At 35.9% G+C, this 22,478-nt stretch overlaps 3 protein-coding genes across 3 annotated transcripts in view; 2 read left to right on the forward strand and 1 right to left on the reverse strand.

Annotated features, from left to right (window-relative positions):
* The first annotated feature begins 693 nt into the window (after positions 1–693).
* On the forward strand, positions 694–8,202 carry LOC106139443 (glycine N-methyltransferase). The gene is made up of 6 exons (XM_060944840.1): positions 694–913; positions 1,309–1,523; positions 2,924–3,051; positions 5,121–5,380; positions 7,410–7,519; positions 8,007–8,202. Exons 2-6 carry the CDS (start codon positions 1,315–1,317, stop codon positions 8,173–8,175), a joined length of 876 nt encoding a protein of 291 aa, XP_060800823.1. The 5' UTR covers positions 694–913; positions 1,309–1,314; the 3' UTR covers positions 8,176–8,202.
* A 734-nt stretch (positions 8,203–8,936) lies between these two features.
* On the forward strand, positions 8,937–17,859 carry LOC106139441 (uncharacterized). The gene is made up of 6 exons (XM_013340884.2): positions 8,937–9,485; positions 9,826–10,063; positions 10,469–10,715; positions 12,086–12,319; positions 13,153–13,330; positions 14,458–17,859. Exons 1-6 carry the CDS (start codon positions 8,958–8,960, stop codon positions 14,626–14,628), a joined length of 1,596 nt encoding a protein of 531 aa, XP_013196338.2. The 5' UTR covers positions 8,937–8,957; the 3' UTR covers positions 14,629–17,859.
* Positions 17,860–18,524: 665 nt separating this feature from the next.
* LOC106139442 (proton-coupled amino acid transporter-like protein CG1139) overlaps positions 18,525–22,478 on the reverse strand; it is a 35,729-nt gene continuing 31,775 nt past the window's right edge. Inside the window, exons 9-10 of the mRNA XM_060944816.1 lie at positions 20,753–20,821; positions 18,525–18,915 (exon numbers count right to left, since the gene is read on the reverse strand). Coding sequence (XP_060800799.1) covers positions 18,737–18,915; positions 20,753–20,821 — 248 coding nt within the window. The 3' untranslated portion in view covers positions 18,525–18,736. The remainder of the gene's footprint in view (positions 18,916–20,752; positions 20,822–22,478) is intronic.

Genomic DNA, 22,478 nt, shown 5'->3' on the forward strand with positions numbered 1-22,478 from the left:
TGTATGTATTAAACTACTCTCATCCCTATTCCACCCTTCATTCATTCTTGCAATTAAGGGTTTTTGGTTAAATTTTCGCAGGTTACTGTTTAGGTATAGTGGTTAGATACCTAATAATATTTGGTAAAGTTATATGAAAAGCTGTGTCACCTATAAAGGGCATGTAACCAACGTTCATATCAGCCTACTGACAATCTGTCACAAAATAAAGATTTACAGAAGTGTATTTATTTTTGGATCAATTTATTTGGTAGTTTAAGCTGTTCAAGCCGATGATGTGCGTTGTTGGTCTTCTATCGCTACCTAATCTTTATAGATATCTTATAAGTTTCGCAATTAGACAAAAAGTAATCTTAAATCATATTAAGATATGATTGGTATTTGCTACCACATTTGGTTAAAGTTTAAGACCTTTTTTATTTGTTGCAAAAAAACCGTATTATAAATAACATACATACATTTATATAAATACAATTCCTGGAGGGGTAGGCAGAGACTACATCTTCCACTTGCCATGATTCCTGCATACTTCTTTCGCGTCATCCACATTCATAACTCTCTTCACGCAAGCTCGTCTGTTTCGGGTACTCTTGACCTGACCATATGAACAACATAAAAGACTATATCCATACTTTCAATATTTTACACTATTTTGATTATCAAACTTCAGCAGTATCTTTGCTAATTATTGCCAGAGTTCACACAGTATTTAGCGGCATTTTATCTCGAGTTATATCGATGTTGGCTCGCAGAATCTCTCAGTCGGTTCTATACTCTTCATTGGTTTACATCACTAGTTAATGGTACCTAGGTGTGGTAAATCGATTTCAGATTTCTGTTTTTACATACAAGTATCGATACTCGAGTGAGATTGTGCTGAAAAATACTGTGCTTAGATAAGAATTTCATAAAGGTAATTTGATCAAATTTTCCGACGTGATTTTTGTGAAGTATTTTAAAATTAAATAAATACTGCATTTTTTTTGGTATAAATTAAGGATACGCGTATGAGGTATGGTGATGATGGAACATGAAATCAGGATTTTTTCATGAAGATCCCCTTGGTTCGTAAGTGCATGGGCAGACACAATTAAGAGTTTTCAATATAGGAGTGAATAAGTACCTATTAGCAATTTAGATAGAAATAAAAGCTTAAAAGGCAACCGGAATTTTGACCCCTAATTTCTAGAAATGTCTTTTAACCGCCAAATGCATAGGAACAGATGACATGGTACTAAATAATTTGTCATATAAAAAGCCTTTTATATAAAAAGAATAACATCATGATTGTATGTTATAATCTTTCAGTAAACCATGTCAGCAGACAAAGTATTCTACTCCCGGTCAGAGGGCATTCCCTCAGAGGGAGTGAAGGACCAGTACGCCGACGGGAAGGCCGCAAGGGCCTGGAACAAGTTCATAGGAGACAGTAACCAACGCACCCAGAACTATAAGGACTTCCTCATCGGTTTGCTGAAGAAACATGGCTGCAAGCGTGTCCTTGATATAGCCTGTGGAACTGGGTGAGTTTCATTATGCCTGGGATAGGAGAGGTGACAAAGGAATACATAACTAAATTATACGTGCAAAAAGTTTTATTTAAAATGTTACGTTTGTTCGTCTTTGTTGCGTCTTCCATGGGAAGGTTTAAGTCAGCCTTTGACCACATTTCGGGAGTTTATGGAGCATTTTGTAGGGGGGCGAGGTAAGGTCCCACGATCATGCTAACCCGAACCTAACCCAATTTGCCGATTTCCTCTCACAATGAGAGCATCGGCTTACACCCAAAATAATGTAAACGTAGGTATATTTACTACCTACTTTCTTACTTTCTACCTAATTACTTCCGCTCGCGGATATTTGGTAACTACCTACTCATATTATTTTCGAAAATTAGGTAGGTACTCTAAACAAACCCAAGTAAAGAAGGTCGATTACCGGCTCGTCGACCTTACCCTATAAGTAACTATATAAATTCATGTTTGTGAACGATTTTTTGTGAGTCACAAGTCACAACGAAAAAGTTTAAAAATGGAATCTTAATTAAAAGTTCCATAGGATCCCAGTTGATTTCTGCACAGTTGAGTAAAACAATGATAAAATTACGCAATATTACGAAACACAACTACGTAAGGTTTCCTTCAACAACATGATCAATAGAATCGTTATCTCGCAATTTGAGAGTCACTCTCCTGATAAACTTGACCTTAGTCAATGTTTGTCGTGAAGCGTTAAAACAAACGTAGCTACCTACAGTGGCCTAGGTGATAAATTATACATCTTCACCTCATATTAAACTTAGCCAATACTCTCAATTAACAGTTCTCCAGATCGTGGCAAGTGGAAAGATGTAGTCTCTGCCTACCCCTCCGGGAAAGAGGCGTGATTTTATGTATGCACTAGCGACCCGCCCCGGCTTAGCACGGGTGCAGAATTATAAATGTTATTATACATAAAAACCTTCCTCTTGAATCACTCTACCTGTTACAAAAAACCGCATCAACATCCGTTGAGTAATTTTAAAGATTTAAGCATACAGACAAACAGACTAAAATAGCGACTTTGTTTTATACTATGTAGTGATGATGTATTTACATACATCATCACTACATAGTATAAAACAAAACTTGGAAAACGGTTACCCGTTTTCCAAGTAGTCCCATTACAGCTGCTAATGTTCTGCTAGCTAACAAAAAAATATTGTGTCTGCTAGCTGATTCTCTTACCACGCAGATTGTAAAGATTAAGAAGCGATTTATAAATTTTCTTCTAGAATTTTTCGGCTAGCAACGGTACGCCACTAATGGAGTTAGATTTCAGAAATAGTACGAACCTTGTGAAGCTAAACGTGGCCTTCTATTCTGTTATTATTGACGTTGTCTAGCCCGTGAGAATAAAGACGTGATGTGTGTGATTTTTTCAGGATAGATTCCATGATGCTTGTTGAAGAAGGATTCAAGATGGTATCAATAGATGCATCCGACAAGATGTTGAAACATGCTTTAAAAGCGCGTTGGGAGCGGAGAAAGGACCCGAAATATGACGAGTGGAGTAAGTTAATTTTTAATATTAAGGTATTTCAGTATTTTCAGCTACAAGCCGCCGAATCCATGCCATTTGGAAACATACATACATATGGTCACGTCTATATCCCTTCCGGGGCAGACAGAGCCAATAGTCTTGAAAAGACTGAATGGCCACATTCAGCTATTTGGCTTAATGATAGAATTGAGATTCAAATAGTGACAGGTTGCTAGTCCATCGCCTCAAAATAATCCCAAGTTTATAAGCCTATCCGCTAGTTAGTCGCCTTTTACGACACCCATGGGAAAGAGATGGAGTGGTTCTATTCTTTTTTGTATTGGTGCCGGGGACCACACGGCACCATGGAAACATGTAAAAACTTATTTTTGTAAAAATAAAGTTAGTCTGTTTTTTAAATTCAATATTGACTTAGGCATTTGTCTTCCATCTCATCTGTTGGTAAGTAATGATGAAGACGAATATATTACATGCCTATCCAAGAGATACCCATTTTTTCTACTTCTGAATGTTCGCGGAAACTTTTTCGCCCTTATATCAACCCACCATTGGATTTTTTGTAGCTCTTTAAGTGGCGCATATTGGCAAGACATTTTTCTCTTCATACACCCTCTACGACATCAAAGAGAAAAGATGAAGTGGGTACTAATTGCGTATGCCCCAGTTGCGTCCTGCCTGAAGACCAGTGTCTTCAACTGTCTATACAATAGACACTCACTCCTGAGAGCAAGAAAGTAATGTAAACAAAAACGATAAATTTATGCTTACGATGCGATAAATTATACTTACTTATTATTACTACTTGACGGCCTCTGTGGCGCAGCGGTAGTGCGCTTGTCTGTGTCACCGGAGGTCCCGGGTTCGAATCCCGGCCAGGGCATGATGAGAAACGAACTTTCTCTGATTGGCCTGGGTCTTGGATGTTTATCTATATACGTATTTATTATAAAATATAGTATCGTTGAGTTAGTATCTCGTAACACAAGTATCGAACTTACTTCGAGGCTAACTCAATCTGTGTAATTTGTCCCGTATATAAAAAAAAAAAAAACTTACTGTAGCGGGAGCGATGATTCGGCTCGACCGCCACCAAAGGGAAGATCTTCCGCCAGGCTAGGTGTTATGCCTGGGGAATCGCGGCTCCGACGATGTTGTGTCGGAGGTTGTATATATAGCTCCAATCCGTGAAATCTTTGAAATCGCGTCTTAGATTCTTCGCTGCTATTGGTTGAGCGCGTCAATTTCTTCGAGATGATTGACAGTAGTTGTGAGATTAGATGTTGTGGCGAGTGGCGTAGAGATGTCGCCACAGTACTCCCCCCCAAGACCGGAGGTCTGAAGTCTTGATCTTGCTGTGCAATCTGTGCTTCAGTAGCTTGCAAGTGCCAGTTGTCTTCCAGTGAATCGGAAGTTGCTCGAAGTCCTAGTGAGTCAGGAGTGAGCCGTTGCGTTGCTCGTAGTCTGCGGTGAGTCGAGACAGTAGAGAGCGAAGTCGGCTTGTTAGCGCCGGAAGATATCGTGCAGAGCTGCAACGCTGGAGAGAAGAGCGGCCGTCGAAGATATCCAGGCGTGGGCTGCGATAGATGCGTCGGTCGCTGAAGTCGATGAGAGTGAGTGCGGGTGGAGACAGGACCAGGAAGCTCGTTGCGTTGGCTGCGATGGACCTGCTGCGATACCCAGTTGCTGGCTTGCTGTGAGACTGCTTGCAGAGTGAGGAGTGATGCTGAGGATTGGAGTTGATGAAGATGGAGAAGGTTTCTTCCAATCACGTCGGGGTCACCAATGTAGCGGGAGCGATGATTCGGCTCGACCGCCACCAAAGGGAAGATCTTCCGCCAGGCTAGGTGTTATGCCTGGGGAATCGCGGCTCCGACGATGTTGTGTCGGAGGTTGTATATATAGCTCCAATCCGTGAAATCTTTGAAATCGCGTCTTAGATTCTTCGCTGCTATTGGTTGAGCGCGTCAATTTCTTCGAGATGATTGACAGTAGTTGTGAGATAAGATGTTGTGGCGAGTGGCGTAGAGATGTCGCCACATTACCTACGATAAAAAAATTTTTCTTTATCTTATACACAGTAATCGAAGAAGCCAACTGGGAGACATTGCCTCAAGACATCAACGCCTTCCTCCCTGGTGTTACCTTCGACGCCGTCATCTGCCTAGGGAACTCCTTCGCCCATCTTCTGGACGAGTACGAAGACCAGAGGACCCAGAGGATGTGCCTGAAGAACTTCGCCAAGTGCCTCAAACCCGGAGGTCTGCTGTTCATAGACCATAGGAATTATGACGCCATGATTAATAGTGGGGCAACGCCGGGGCACTCTATTTATTATAATGTGAGTAACCATTTCAGAGATATGACTCTCATATTTTGTACAACAAAGTAAACAAGCATACCTACGGTTCGTCTGATGGTAACAGTTCAGACGCCTTTTGGCAACCAATGTTGGTACTAGGTACTTGGTGATGCAAAAGTGACCTTTAATTCTTATTAATAAGAGCACACTTGCCTTCCAATAAAAGTCTGGTCAATAATCCCAAGTTATTCAAATACGTGAAGATTACAATATAATATAAATATCTGATAATATATTAGAGTGCCGTGTAGTTCCCGGCACCAATACAAAAAAGAATAGGACCACTCCATTACCCATGGATGTCGTAAAAGGCGACTAAGGGAAAGGCTTACAAACTTGGAATTCCTTTTTAGGCGATGGGTTTGCAACCTGTCACTATTTTAATCTCAATTCTATCATTAAGCCAAATAGCTGAACGTGGTCATTCGGTCTTTTCAAGACTGTTGGCTCTGTCTACCCCGCAAGGGATATAGACGTGACCATATGTAGGTATGTATGTATATTAGAGTAATTGTAGTGGCCTATTGTACCTTTTTGATCGCATACAAAGCGCAATAAGTTATGATTACTTAAATGAACTGAAGGGGGAATATAAGTTCTATATAAACTGTACCTAGATAAATTATCGTAGATGAAATGAAATGACTACTTATTACATTTTATAAGATAGAAAGATAAAACTCTTTATTGCACCATAGGAATAAAAAAATACAAACCAGCACAAAACAGATAGAGATGGTACAAAGGCGGACTTATCGCTAATGCAATCTCTTCCAGTCAACCTTACAAATAATAACCTTATAAGTATCTACTTATAGAGTTGTTGTTAAAAACATGTTATTGCCAAGCGGATTCGATATATAAACAAACAGACTTGCATTCACCTGTGGGTATGGTAGGTATATTGGAAATTTTCCAATCTTCTTCTTCGTCGTTACCTTTTTCAATATCCGTTTCTGTATAGCAGACTATGTATTACGTCATTAAACTAGGTATCTATATCTACAATATTTTAGCATAATCCATTCACAGACTCGATAATATTTATTATATTTTGGAAACGAGATGTCCGATAACATATTATTTGCACCAAACTTATCTATAATGACGTGTGGAATTTTAAAACAATAATATTTTTGTGGGAACATTTTATATCCAGGCTGAATGAAGTAATCATATACCTAATTATAAGTAGGTATATTATCACTGATAAAAAAATGAGGTATAATAAATTAACAATTGTCAAAGGTCTACACTAAGCAGTAAGCTTGTGTCGTAGGTCGGATGCCTCCAAACAGAAATGAAATTACACAATCTGCAGACAAATATTTGTGATGCCGTGTGGTTCCCGGCACCAATACAAAAAAGAATAGGACCACTCCATCTCTTTCCCGTGGATGTCGTAAAAGGCGACTAAGGGATAGGCTTACAAACTTGGGATTCTTCTTTTAGGCGATGGGCTAGCAACCTGTCACTATTTGAATCTCAATTCTATCATTAAGCCAAATAGCTGAACGTGGCCATTCAGTCTTTTCAAGACTGTTGGCTCTGTCTACCCCGTAAGGGATATAGACGTGATGATATGAGGCACGCAACCACGCACAGAAATCATAAATATTATATTTACCGATTTTTGTTTGAGTAGTTACCTACCTACAACAATCACCCACAATATCTACTTATATATTTTTGGATACACTTTTCCTAGTATTTAGTTATAAATCAGATACTTAACATAATTCGAAACGTCCGAGATAAAATATAAGTACGTAAATTGCACGCTAAATAATACCTGTATTATTTATGAATAGTATAATGTAACGCGAAAGTTTAAAATGAGTTATAGATGATGTGTTAAGATACCTAAAGAGTAAATTTATTTGACTTAGTGGCATATGATATTAGCTGAAGGAAATATGTTTTATACTACACCTTTTGTTAAACCTTATCAAAAGCAAATAAAGATTATATTCTGTTCCTGTTGATATAAAATAAATGTTTATTTCAGTGCAAATATCCAGTAGACATCAAGACTTCAGTGTTGGTTGTCCGAGGAAAACCTGAACTTGTAACCTTGGACTACTGCTTAGATGGGGCCCTTGGTGATGGTGAAAAGAGGCAAGATTTTTTTATCTAGACTATTCTGATCCAGTGCTAAGCAACAGCCTCCCCTCCCTTCTTTCAAACTTCGCTATCTAATGTCTCTTCCATCCTAATTTCAAATCAGATTCAATATCATTATAAGTGCTAAAATATTTCAATTTATAATGTTTAACAAAACAATATCTGGCATCTATTCTTTAGGCATTTATCCTTGGCTCGGTGCTAGTCTAGTGTTAATGTTTCAAGGGTCAGAGGAAAGTCATTCTGTCTTAACTTTAAAGTCTAAAAATCGCAGTAACGTCATCAAAGTAACCTACTGGGCCCATAAGCTAACTTAGGTTGTGGGCCCAGGGTTATAAGGCGAGTCTAGGAATACACTCAGATAAAGATAACAACCTGGAAGTGTATCAGTATATCCATCTATCTATAAAAATACCTATCTGTTTTATTTTTCATAATACCGTGACTTTAACTTTTACCAAATTTATATGTTTTATTACAGTGACTTCCGACTGTGCTATTACCCTCACAAATTAGAGAGGTTCACGGAGATGTTGCATGAGGCGTTCGACAATCGCGGGAAGCACCAGCTCTTCGCAGACTTCAAGCCCATAGACCAGGTGCCCGTGCCCGGCTTTTACATCCACGTGATGCAGAAGGGAAAAGACTGAATGTTAAATAAATGTTACTGTTTGTTATCTATGCAGTTTTTATTTCTATAACTTTTAGAGTATTATCAGACACAATAACGCAACTTCAACTTCTTTTTAAGACTATTGGCGCTGTCTGTCCCGTATTTGCTCCTCTTCTGTTTAATAAAAAAAATACTTGAGGAAAATACAAGTACCTACAATCTCTAGACTTTATCGTTTAGCGATGTGAGTATAAAACGTAAGAAAACGTGTGTTATTTTATGTTATGAATTACATATATCTATAACAATTTCAAAAAATATCTGTAGGTAACTAGTTAGGTACCTTTATAATTTTAGTACATTTCTGTAAAATTGAAACATGACTGTAGGTGTTCATTTCACGGTACATAGGCAGCATTTTATATTTTGTTATAACTATGAAACGATACGACACTATGGATTCGAATGAGATTTAAAATTTGAGCACAGAATTAATTTGAGTACCTCACAATATTACTACATTTTCTCATTACAAAGGTGTCGTAAAATGAAACGTAGTTCATTTTCAGAGTGACGTCACATTGACGTCATTAGCGTTACGTACTTTTCTGACATTTGACATTTGAATGGGCAATGCGTTTCCTTTTGTTTGTACATTTTGAAAATGAAAAATGCAGTGAAACCGTTTATATATAAAATCGCAATGATTACTTTTTTTGGCGAAATATTTAGCGGCCGTATTTGTTTTATTTGAAACTTGTTTTTGTGTTTTGGGAGTGTTTCGCAAATAAATGTGTTAAATTTGTGGTGAAATTTTTCATGATGAAGCCAGGAAAGAGTGTGGATGTGAGGGAGGAGATAGCAGAAGTACACACGGCCGCTCGTTCGCCGTCTCCGAAGCACAAAACCAAAGCCAGACCAAGATCTAGATCGGGATCTCGTAAACTATCAAATGGTCATACGGAAGGCCTAGATGCAATCGAGATGGCTCCTGCGGTCGAAGAAACCTCCTCGGATAAGGTTAAAACTCGAGAAAGTTGGATAAAGTCAGAGCACGAGTCTTTAGACGTAGAACTTCCCATACATGACCAAATTAAGCAAGGCATTCTTGGTTTTGTAGAGAAAGAGTTCAAGAAAAGTGATAAGAACCCTTCTTTTGTATTTTACTCTCATGATCCTAATGGTTTGGATGAGAAGTTCATGAAAACATTGTCAAGACCTTCCAGTGGACACAAGGAGAAAAGGAGCCCTTCATACAGGAAAAAGAAAAGGCATTCATCTAGGCACAGGGATAGAGATTTACATGATTTTGAGATCCCTGGCTCAAGCCTGAGTGCTCTAGAGAAAGTAAGTTTATATATAGGCAATAAAATGTTTACAAATCTATATTCATAAATATTATGAGTTTAATTTAATTAGATTTATATAAGTCACATTTATATTTAATTTCATTTATAGTTTATTTTATTACTCTTAAGTTGGGTAACATTTTAAATTTAATGCAAAGAAAAAAAATGAAGTCTCTATGGTTTGTAGGCAACTATTTTTATATGCATAACATAATTTCTTCTCTAATAGTTTTTGATTTTCTGTAGTCTTTTATTCTCTTTCTATAGGTTTATAGCAAGGAGATTGATTCTTTTAATTTATTGTGTGGTTCCACTAACTTCCAAATTATTTTTTTCAGGTTGATGACTATTTGAAGGAGTACAATAAAGATGAAGTAGTGACACTTAGCGGGGAGTTAGAAATAGAGGCGAATGATGTTGAGAACAATAACGGAACAAGCAAAGAACTGAGACACAAGCCGAGGAAGACACGGAGGAAAACTAGAGAGGAACGGCAGGAAAGTAACATGAATGGTAGAGATGTCAGTCCTAAAGTCTTCAAAACAGGCGCCAAGATCAAGACAGGAGGTAAACCTGGTAAGCATTTAAATAAAATATATACATATATATGGGATAAATTATACTAATTGAGTTAGCCTCAAAGTAAGTTCGAGACTTGTGTTACGTGATACTAACTCAACGATACTATATTTTATAATAAATACTTATATAGATAAAACATCACAACAAACATCCAAGACCCAGGCCAATCAGAAAAAGTTCGTTTCTCATCATCCCTGGCCGAGATTCGAACCCGGGACCTCCGGCCTTCACAGACAAGCGTACTACTGCTGCGCAACAGAGGCCGCCAAAGCATGACTTATTAACTTTATTATTTTTAAAAACAGTTTGTATCAAGCTGGTATTCTGTCCAAATAAAATATCTGTACCTATGTAAATATTAACTCTTCATAGTCAAATAAATTTTATTCTATGTTTTAGTCCGACCCACAGACCTAACAACAATGCTGGAAAGTCTTGAGTCCAATATGCCATATCATGACCAGTATATAGACAACCCGTTCTCATCACCATCTCCACTGACATCACCGAACGATGAACGACTAGGTCCATTTGGATCAAATCGACCGGAAAAGATTTACCTGCAAGGAGGCGGGACTTTTAGGGCAGTGTCGCGAGACAGGATTCTGGAGTCACAACAGTCTCGAGAGGGGGATAAATATTTGAGGTGAAGTCTATATTCAACTCTTTATTTTGTATAATTTCAGGTTCAGTAACTATTGTCAATAATTTCTCATCAACTAACATTTTACTAATGCGTTATTATGTGTTTATAGATGTATTTAAATCACTTATCATCAGGTGAGATGGAAGACAAATACGTAAAACAATATTGACAAAAAAAATCAACATTGTGACTCTCTCAACACAACAACTCTAATCATGAACAATTTCAGATTTTAAATAAGTAATATTTCTTATATTGTGTTTTGATATACTTAGGTAGTTTTTTATAATAGCTATATTCTTTATCTATAGCATGACGATGATATATTATCCTACTAATATAATAAATGCGAAAGTTTGTGAGTATGTCAGGATGTCAGTATGGATGTTTGTTACTCTTTCACGCAAAAACTACTGAACCGATTACGATGAGATTTTTTATGTATGTAGGTAGCTGAAAACCCAGAATAAATATGGGCTATTTTTTATCCCGGAGTTCCCGCGGGATTGATAGGGTTTCCATGCGGACAAAGTCGCTGGCGGCGTCTACATACATACACACATATAATCACGTCTATATCCCTTGCGGGGTAGACAGAGCCAACAGTCGATTGATAGGCCACGTTCAGCTTTTTGGCTTGATTATACAATTCAGATTCAAATAGTGACAGGTTGCTACCCCATCGCCTAAAAAAAGAATCACAAGTTTGTAAGCCTTTCCCTGGATGGATATTTGGATATCGTAAAAGGCGACTAGCCTAGGGAAAGAGATGGAGTGGTCCTATGTCAGGAACCACAAGGCACTTTAGTAGTAATATATATGTCGTCGGCGTCTAGTTTAAATATATATTGTTTCATTGCAGTGCCCACCAGGGCCCTTAATGGTTCGATATTATCACACAAACATCTGTATTTTACATTAAGGAAGCAATAAATAAATAAATATATATATATATATATATATCCTATAACAGACTCGTGTGCCGTGCCGTGTGGTTCCCGGCACCAATACAAAAAAGAATAGGACCACTCCCATCTCTTTCTCATGGATGTCGTAAAAGGCGACTTAGGGATAGGCTTACAAACTTGGGATTATTTTTTAGGCGATGGGCTAGCAACCTGTCACTATTTGAATCTCAATTCTATCGTTAAGCCAAATAGCTGAACGTGGCCATTCAGTCTTTTCAAGATTGTTGGCTCTGTCTACCCCGCAAGGGATATAGACGTGACGATATGTATGTATGTATAACAGACTCGGTGATTTGACGCCCCTGGACGTGGCGATCTTCGGTCAGAGAGCGTGTACTCGAGAGTATACCTACTCTCTAGCAGCGCCCTATAAAGTATACAACATTGTATATCCTATAACAGACTCGGTGATTTGACGCCCCTGGACGTGGCGATCTTCGGTCAGAGAGCGTGGCGCAGCGTGTCCCGCGCGTGCCCCGGAGTGCTGGGCGGGCTGGCGCTGCTGCACCTGCTGCTGGTGGGCGGCTCCGACGGCCTGGACGCCGCCCACCTGTCGTTTCACGCCGTCCTGACTATGCCATACGTGGCAGCTTATTATTTCTTCTGCGTTCTGTGTTTGATGTGTGTTTTGGACGGGTAGGTTGTGTTTGTTTGGATCGTTTTGTTTGTTTGTTTGTTGCACGTAAAAATGAATGTAACAAAATGAAGAGAGTTATGAATGTGGATGCGTGATGTGAAGCGAAGGAAATATGCAGAGATCGTGACAAGTGGAAAGAGGTAGTCTCTGCCTACCTCTCCGGGAAAGAGGCGTGATTTTATGTATGTATGTATGTTACAGAAATAAAACAGTCATTGGATATAGAAAAATATATACAATGACGGATTTATGCCAATCGGGATTTTTGATTTGAAGAAGAGCCCGGAGTGCGATATTTGGCCATGATCTTAGATATATTTTATATCATTCCCGTGGATGTCGTTAAAGGCGTGTAAGGCATAGGCTTATAAACTTAGGATTAATCTTGTAGGAGATGGGCTAGCGTGACACTATTTGAATCTCAATTCCATTATGAAGTCATACAGCTGAACATACATACATATGGTCACGTCTATGTCACGTGCGGGATAGACAGAGCCAACAGTCTTGAAAAGACTGAATGGCCACGTTCAGCTATTTGGCTTAACGATAGAATTGAGATACAGCTGAACATAGCCTTTTAGTCTTTTAGAGATTGTTGGCTCTGTTTACCCAGCAAGGAGGATATAGACGTGATTGTATGTATGTATGCATGTAAAACAAAATAAAATTTGGTTCATGATAAAAGCTAGCTATACTTCAAATAATGAATGTGCTTTATTCGCCTCACACGACATCATGTCAAAGAGGTTAAATGATCCGTTATCTAGATAAAACCACACGGCACTCGCCGCAACAACTGAAACTATTTATTTATTATTATTTTTTTCAGTCTGGACATTACAACCATGGACCTGTCGCGCGGCCTCCAGCCTCACTTCCAGAGCATAGTGCTGGTGATACTGTACACGGCCTGCCTGCTCGTGTGCGCCTGCGCACGCGGCCACGACGAGATGATGCTGTACCAGTACACCGCTATGGTAGGCGATTTCACGAATAACGTCACACACGTGAGTATATACTTTTGGTATTACTGTTGTTGCATATTGACTGAATGGGGGGCGAAGGGGGGGGGGGGGTGTAGGGAGGGGGTTGGTTCCCCTGTTGTACTGTTTATATCCTACTATTATTATTAATGCAAAAGTTTGTGAGTATTTTAGGATGTCAGTATGAATGTTTGTTACTCTTTCACGCAAAAACTGAACTGAACCGATTACGATGAAATTTGGTATGTACTCGTAGGTAGCTGAAGACCCAGAATAACATAAAGGCTTCTTTTTATCCCGGAGTTCCCGCGGGATTGATTCCACGCGGAAAAAGTCGCGGGCGGCCTCTAGTACAAAATTAATCTAACGACGAGATGACGAGCTGATGCTTTACCAGTACAATGTGATGATCGACTATTCCACACGCAATGCCACACTTACATCAATAATGTATGTGATGATTCGGCTCGACCGCCACCAAAGGGAAGATCTTCCGCCAGGCTAGGCTATGCCTGGGGAACCGCGGCTCCGACGATGTTGTGACGGAGGTTGTACGTATGATCCAATTCGTGAAAACTTTGCTTGCGCGATTTAGACTATTCGCTGTTTTTTGACTGATAGCATCGTGTGATTGGTTGTTGTGACGTGTGACTTAGAGATGTCGCCACATATGTAAGACTTTTAGTGCAAGACGGACTTACCGTTGATAGAAAAGAAACATGACCACTCATCAGGGGGAAAAATCAGGTTTCTAGATCAAATTTGGGAACGTCCTGGTAATTTGGATGGTATCACAATAACCTTTTCAATTCACCAATTTGAGTGTAACACAGAAATAGGTAAATAATAAGTATATTTTATATTTTTCTTGACTACTTATTGGCTTTTTAAAATACGTGATTTATGTAAGAGCGCGTGTGAGTCAATAGAACCAGTGTATATAAAATTTTAGCTACTGGGAAACAAATAGTTGAAAAGAAGGCGTTAAAACCACCATAAGGTCACCATGTCAAGAACACTGAATCCCATAGGGATAGGCAGAATTACAACGTTCCACTTCCAAGAGAAAACAAGAAAAAAAGCAACAACAAAAGTTAGCGAATATCAAAAAATCAACAAAAAATTTGAATCTGTTTGTTTGTTTGTTTCAGCCCACAACAATACCACCATTCTACTACACCTGGACCCACTTCTCAATATGGCGGGCGGTTCTCGCCATCTTGGGACTGGTGTACTACATCATATCCAACCCCCCGGATATGGTCCTCGCGAATTTGACCAAGTTGTTGCAATTCAAACACTCCTTGCAGAGCATTGGATGATAACTCTACCATTGTTTATGGTTTGGTAGCTTTTAGTGTTGCTATATGTCAAATTATGGGAGAATTTGATCAAGTTGTTGCAGTTAAAACACTCCTTGCAGACAATTGGATGATAACTCTACTGTCTTTGGTTTGGTAGCTTTCAGTGTTGCTGTATGTAAAAAATTGGGAGAAATTTTTTGATTGATTTTGAGTGGTTGGTTGATATTTTATTTATTTAAAAAATAAAAAGGAGGGGTAATAGGTAAAATTTTCGTCTGCTCAAATAATTTGCGCGCTTTATGAGCACTTGACTTCAATGATTTGTATAGCAGTATACGTGTGGTGTGTTTTTTACTTTAAATTTTGTTTTAAAAAAATATTTTGAATTTTCCGCCTTATTTTTTGGACCTCGTCAGGATAATATATTTTCAAAGTATTTTAGGTTTTAATTTGCAATCTGATCGACTCAACTGTTAGAAGAAATTTTTCTGCGCCTTTTGGAAATAATATCAAAATAAAAGTAATATTAATATTAAAAAAAATTTATTTTTAAGAAATTGAAGTATGGAACCAAATGTATCTAGAAATAAAATATACGCTGATATCAAACTTTGTGACCACTATTGCGTATTTGTTACGTATTTTCTTTATTGATCTCAAACTTATCTAGTCTATGTTTTTTGCTTAAGTAAGTAGTGATAATTTTGAATATAAGTTCTTTATTTTGTCATGATTTGGCATTAAAATAGTTTATTTTTCCTATGGTGTTACACAATTTACTAATTGTGAAATCGCTTAATTGTGTTACTCTGAATTTATATTATATAACGATTGTTAATAAAAATATTTCCAATAATGCATTTTGCGTGTACAAAATATTAGAGGTATGCGTTACATTTTATATTGCTTAATGTATCACTAGACATATCTCTTAGTTATTTCTCTTTCTAGTCGTAATTATAAATTTATACAAAAGACTTTTATGGCAGCTACCTGTGTACATAAATAAAAGGATTATATATATGTGTTATGCTTATATTAAAAAAATTGTATCTTGTCGTATAAAAATGCAGGCAATGTTAAGTTGCACCTCTTGAAATTATATTACATGTTATAATTATACAAATAAAGCTCTGTGTTTTATACTAAAATGTGTATAATATAATAATTTATCTGTTTCTTGTCAATGAATATTCAATCAGCTTGTCAACATGCCTTGCAATCACTCATTAGTTTTTTTAGTTTCTTTTATGAGTCGGCCTCTGTGACGCAGCGGTAGTGCACTTGTCTGTGTCACAGTAGGTCCCGGGTTCGAATTCCGGCCTGGGCATGACGAGAAACGAATTGTTATTGGCCTGCGTATTGGATGTTTATCTATATAAATATTTACTATTAAATATAGTATCGTTGAGTTAGTATATTGTAACACAAGTCTCGAACTTCGAGGCTAACTCAATCTACGTAATTTGTCCCGTATATATTTATATTTATTTATCTAGTTGGTAACTCATGCATCTGAACTAATATATCTCGTACATATTCACACTTTAAATAAAAATAGTTACTTTATTATATTTAATAAGGTGTGTAAATCACAATAAATCTCTCAAATACTTTGATGAATAAAAAACTCGTTTTGAAAACGGGACAAAACATTTGGAATGAGAGCGAAAGAGATCCAGTTGTATGAATTTGACAGCTGTCAAAATGGAATTCCATTATATCTAGTCACGATTGCCAAAAATGAAATAGAAAATAATATTTTTGAGAATAATGTTCTTAAGCAGTTTAAGTAGTACTTACATACATAACGGAGGGATTGTGCAATGAAATTGTAAAATGATTTGACTGACAATGCATAAAAATATATTTTATTTTTATTTTAAAAGTACCTAACTTTTTATTTTATTCTCAAGTTCAACTTATCTGGTACAGTGATGTAAATAAAACTCATTCAAATTCTTAAAATAAAAATAAGAAAATTAAGCTGATGTCTAAAGTACTGTATGTGTGAGTGTGTGTGTGTTTGTATGTTTGTATATGTGATATATATCAATAAGAGTGCGTACCTACCGAAATAATATATTTGTTGTGTATCATAGTTTTCTTAAACTCATATGTGGTCTTTCAAGTAAATAAAGAAACATAACCTATAAACTTGGACGACTAAAATAAACTTTCTGCCTACCCCGCAAGGGACATAGACGTGTCTATATGTATGTATGTATGCATTTATAATTTTGTAAGGGACCACTGCTTATAATAACCTCAGTTGAACATTGCATACCATTTTATAAAATATTCATCTATGTATATAGTTAAAATAATATCGGCTTAATATTATAAATTGTATAAAATTTAGATGATTATTTTAAGGGCATTTTATTATAGTAAACTAGCTCTCCCGGCAAACGTTATTATGTCATATAAATAATTTTTAAGTAATTTCTAGTTAAAAAAATGTTAAGGATGGATACAACCTATATCACTAAGGGGTATGAAAAATAGATGTTGGCCGTTTCTCACAAAATTTCATGAGAATCGGTCAAGCTGCTTCGGAGGAGTACGGGAAAGAACATTGTGACACGACAATTTTCTATATAAGATGAACATCGTCATTCTATTTTGTGAGTCCTACCTATCAAAATTTAGGTCTCATGAAGTTTCAAGGAATAAAATATAGCAAAGCTTTTCTACCTCACCTGCTTTTGAGTTATTCTTGTAGTTAGAGTCATTATGTTGGTCCTTATGCCATGGCAACAGAGTTTATAATTGACGCCCTTAAAAAAGTTGTCTTAAGAAATTTATATGCCTATAGTAAATAATAGTAAAAGTTCATATATGATGTTTGTTTTTATCTTAATACATATATAAAAAGGCCTTGTTGGATTTAGTCACAATATTTAATATATATTTGAAAAGATGTGTAAGTTTAAATTAAATAACGTATATATTTGGAAATGAAGGTTTTTGTTTGTTTTAGTTTGTTATTTAGATATTTTCACTTACCTTCATAACTTAATAGTCAAAATAAGTAACTTTTCGTCACACGAAATGACCTAAACAATTTTTTTAAACAAGTTAATACCATTATGAAATAATTCTTTGTTTATGAAATACATGTTTGTACTGCAGTTGTAAATAAATTAATTGAAATATCTCAAAAATAAACGTCACTTGTGATAAATATTGTAATTGTGTTTCATTAAAACCCACAATTCAAAATAATACTGTTAACCTCAGCTTCGCACACGTTAAACTTATATTATTTTTTTATATATGTTACTTCTGATAGTATTCTATCTCTGTGACAAATTCCATCAAAATCGGTCCAGGATTTTGAGAAAAATATAATAATCTCTAAACAGTTTTATTTGAAACCTAAGTATTTTTAGGCTAAGTTTTTCATCACCTACTTCTATTTTCATTAGAGAAAAGCGTAAAAAATCTTACGAATTTTTTTGAGTATACTCGTACTAATAATAAAACTACCTTATTAAAATTAAGTAAACAAAGAAAATAAAAATCTGACTCCGGACTACAAAGACCGGCAGTAGACTGCCTATAAGCGGCTACTCGTGAAACCAGTTTCCCTGTCTACCCCGTTAGAAATAAAGACGTGAGCAACTTCTGTTCTCAACCGACCGACCATTACTCAAACAAACAACCAAATTAATCTTCCCAGTTTCATGAATATAAATTAATGGCCTGAATTTCTTTCGACTACTATTTTATAGTGCCGTGTGGTTCCCGGCACCAATAAACAGAAAGAATAGGACCACTCCACTTTACTACGGATATCGTAAAAAGCAACTAAGGGATAGGCTTGCTTGGGATTCCTCTTTCCAAGCTGGGTAGCTATATTTATATGAAGTTTTTTTTAATAAAGAAAAAACCATACTTAGCAAAACGATAGATATGAACAGTCCCAATTATTTTTCTTACGTTTTGTATGTTTTCGTTGATAAGGGCATAGGATAAAGGTATTTTAAAAAACATTATTTAATAATTGTTTTGTTATTATACTAATTTCATTTCGTTTAAAAAACAATTAAGTAGGTATTTTTATCTCAACAATTTACAACTAATTATTATATAAATAAAGCTGAATCATACCACAACGTCACTATGGCTTTCTGGCTTTCTCAATTATGGCACTTATAGCCGAATAGCATCCTGAAATTAAAACTATAAAATAAAATATTAGCAGTAATAAATTCTTCCATAGCACATAATTGAATCTTCCTAGCCCACGATCCCACTGATGGGCTGTTTGCACCACTGCTGGGATTAAGAGGCCAAGTGTGGAGGGTATTTCTCTCGTTTGGTGCAATTCTGACAATTCTCACCTATTTTTGGAGAACTGAAATTTTGATCAATATTCTCAAAATATACGTTATCCTGAATATTATAGATAAGTTTCAAGCAATTGCCCTGATAAATCTTAAAGTTATAGAGTTTTAAAAAATTAATTGTAGCCGGTAATGATAGTCATTACCGACTGCGGATGGTAATTTTTTGTTTATATCTACTGGTAATGATTTTGAACTCTTTAATATTGATATGTGTAGAACATTAAATTAAACACGGTTTTTTTAAATATATATATTTAGTTTAGTAGTATAAGTAAGTAATTTACTTATTACACAACTAATATTGTTACATATTTGTCGATCAACGTAAGTCAAACATAATTAAAATATAATAATCTTTAACAGTAATACTCAACAGTATATTAAACATCAAATAAAGAAAGTAAGTCATACATAATAATTAAACTCAGATGACTGAGACATAAAAGCAAAAACTTAACTAAACTTGTAAGTAATTTAAACTCAAATCAAAATAAAAATAGTTAACATCAATCATTCTTTAGGTATTCCAGTACAAAGAGAGTTTCTTCATATTTCTTTTTCTTGTGGAGACGGGCTTGCTCCAATTTTTCTTCACGACTTTTCTTATTTACTTTAACCATGTTTACTTCTTCTATTATTATTCTGCATAAAAAAAATTAAAACTGATTAATTACAGATCTTATATTATCTTATTACTTAATAGGATCGTTTCCAAAAACATTTTTCATACAAAAAGCCGTGACTGTTTTCACCCCTTAAACCTTCACCCATTTTCTCCATTTTTGGATATCTGCTAGATATAATAATGAAAATCACATCAATTTAACTATGAAGTTTAGTTAAAATCTGTCAGCGAAATGCGAGAAAATCGCTGACAAACATACATTTGTACATACAGGTACTTTTTTTAAGTCGGTTCATAGTGATAATACTTATTAAGTTACCTATAACCCCCCTTTTTATGCGATTGTTTAAAAGCTTTTTGTTTATCATTACCTTCAATTTAGGATCTTTACCTTCAATTTAAATGCTGATGGTAAACGAACGTAATGATCGTGAAGGTAATGATATTATGGCATGTTTCGAATTTTAGTAACTAAATTATAAGTACAATAAATCAGAAAAATGGACTACGGCTATAAAAACTATCAAACTTCATCATAAAAAATACAATGTAATTAAAATCACAATACTCACCTTAAAAGTAAAGGGATGGTAAAGACCAAATCTCGTACCAAACTTGAAAATTCACGATTCTCATTGATTTTTTGGCGAAGCAAACGCACGGCCACCTCCCACTGCGTCTGCCTGCCGAATAGCGGGCGAGTCGGAGGCGGGGAGCGGGGAGCCGGGTTTCTAGGGTTAACCTACATGAATGGTTTTGCAGTTTTATCTATGCTGATGGTAAAGACCAAAATTAACGTGACAAAACTTAAATTTCGTTTTTTTTAATGATCTATATTATCTATAAATTTATAAATTTAAATAATTACACCTTAATAAATATATTTTAATATTGTATTGCTAAAATAGCGCTACCAACGCACATTTCTAATATCCGATGTCTTGAACTCTAGTGTTTGCCTTCGGGACACGTATGGTAGTGACATTTTGACACACAAATATGCTGTAACTATCTTTATATCTACAATTAGGGGATCACGTTGCATGGCCTCGGTAGCCCTTTTTAAAATGGATAGTTTGAAATTAATAAGACAGCTTAAATGTGAATACTTTTTTTTTAATCGTCCAAAATATACGAATTGCACGAAATTTGAGAAGTACCCTGGAGAAGAATATGGCGCCGACTAGCCCAATCAGAAGGCCCAAATCGGGTACGGCCACGGCTAATGCGACTGAAAGAAAAATGGTAAGTATACTTAAATTTATCTATGACCGTGTGGAAATACCGAGTGGTGTGACTTAACCTTCGATCAACTATTAAGGTAGGTAAACTATTAGGGTTACCTACCGTAATAGTTGATCGAAGGTTAAATCACTGTAATAACAAACAATGTAATATCTCTCTATGTTGACCCTTATTATACAATTAACGGTAATAATGTGGGTAAATATCTTTTCTGACAGATTTATCGTCATTGGTTTTTGTTTTTATTAACATTTTTTTTTTAGTTACAAAAAATAGTTAAAAGTTGTCAATTATAATAAAAACAGAAAAAAAAGAAATCTCGGTTAATTTAAAAATTGTGTAGTCTTTGTAAATCGTTTGCCCACGGTATCGTGCCCAGAAGGCTGGCTGCATTGCCACGTTGTATGCAATGCTTAATCTTTGGCCTAAGAAGTTTCCAGCCTTCTAGTCACGGGATACCTGCATCAGTCTCTTAGAAAGAAGAAAAATAATAAAAAAATATCTTAAACTTCTTAAAAAAATACTCGATCTTAAAAAAACATAAGCAACTTTAATAACAAGAAGCCGGAAGAGTAAGAATAATGATTTCAATTAAAATTAATCCCCATAGCGTAAGATCCTTGCCTGAGCTAATACCTCGAGGCCATTTATTTATCAAAAACTTTGAAGTTATTCGTACTTTACGTATTTTTTTTAAAGAATTTTTCCAACAAAAACTTGAGACATTATTTTTGTACGTCCGTCTTCTACGTAGAAATATCAAATTACTTGTCTTATAAAATTGGAACAAACTGAGAGTTATAACCTTCATTCCCCTTTTGTAAAGCGTTGGTATTTTTAAGGATATTATTAGTCAATTAAAAATAAATCGTACGCGTTGTAAGTTGTTTTTGTTAGAAGCTCGGGAGTCAAGTTATTAATGAGATCTGTATATTTTGTAATTTACTTTGTATTTGTACTACTTTTAAAAAGTAGGTACTCAATGTCCTTCTCCAGACTCTTAGTTATATATACGCAAAATTTCAGGAAGATTGGTTCAGTAGAAATCCCGTAAAGAGTCAGCAAATAAACTTATTATCATATAGGTAGGTACCTATATAATATTAGCTAAGTTGGTATTATTTAAACCAACACACGTCTGCATAATGTTGCGCTGCTCTCATTCACATGTTTATGTTGGATGCTTCCCCTTTTTAAAATGGTTAGCAGGGTGTCGCAAATTTACTTACATATTTAGGTCATGATATACTTATTATTTTAACACAGAATTTAGTAGCGAAATGTAGTTCATGAACAAATATTTGACGGCCTATTTGCCGCAGCGGTAGTACGCTTCCCGTCCAGGGCATGATTTCGAACTTTTTCTGATTGGCCTGGGTCTTGGATGTTTATCTATATAAGTATTTTTTATAAAATTAAGTAGATATCGTTGAGTTGATATCTCGTAACACAAGTCTCGAACTTGCTTCGAGGCTAACTCAATCTGTTTAATATGTCCCGTATATATTTATTTATATTTTCGTCACATTACCTATCAGCAGAGGCTTACAAAGCTTACCTACACTGCACGTAAAGTTAAAATTTTTTAGCTTTCGGCCATTTTTTTTATACACTCGACAATTAATTCTGGAAGTTACGATGAC

This window comes from Amyelois transitella, chromosome 6 (genome assembly GCF_032362555.1).
Source record: "Amyelois transitella isolate CPQ chromosome 6, ilAmyTran1.1, whole genome shotgun sequence".
Taxonomy (NCBI): Eukaryota; Metazoa; Arthropoda; class Insecta; order Lepidoptera; family Pyralidae; genus Amyelois; species Amyelois transitella.

What these genes read in the sequence shown, in the direction of transcription:
- LOC106139443 (XM_060944840.1), top strand. Translation starts at nt 1,315, where the DNA reads ATGTCAGCAGACAAAGTATTCTACTCCCGGTCAGAGGGCATTCCCTCA. An exon ending in GATATAGCCTGTGGAACTGG is followed by an intron (nt 1,524 to 2,923) that starts GTGAGTTTCATT and finishes TGATTTTTTCAG; the next exon opens with GATAGATTCCATGATGCTTG. An exon ending in CTTGGTGATGGTGAAAAGAG is followed by an intron (nt 7,520 to 8,006) that starts GCAAGATTTTTT and finishes GTTTTATTACAG; the next exon opens with TGACTTCCGACTGTGCTATT.
- LOC106139441 (XM_013340884.2), top strand. Translation starts at nt 8,958, where the DNA reads ATGATGAAGCCAGGAAAGAGTGTGGATGTGAGGGAGGAGATAGCAGAA. An exon ending in CAAGACAGGAGGTAAACCTG is followed by an intron (nt 10,064 to 10,468) that starts GTAAGCATTTAA and finishes TCTATGTTTTAG; the next exon opens with TCCGACCCACAGACCTAACA. An exon ending in TTGATGTGTGTTTTGGACGG is followed by an intron (nt 12,320 to 13,152) that starts GTAGGTTGTGTT and finishes TATTTTTTTCAG; the next exon opens with TCTGGACATTACAACCATGG.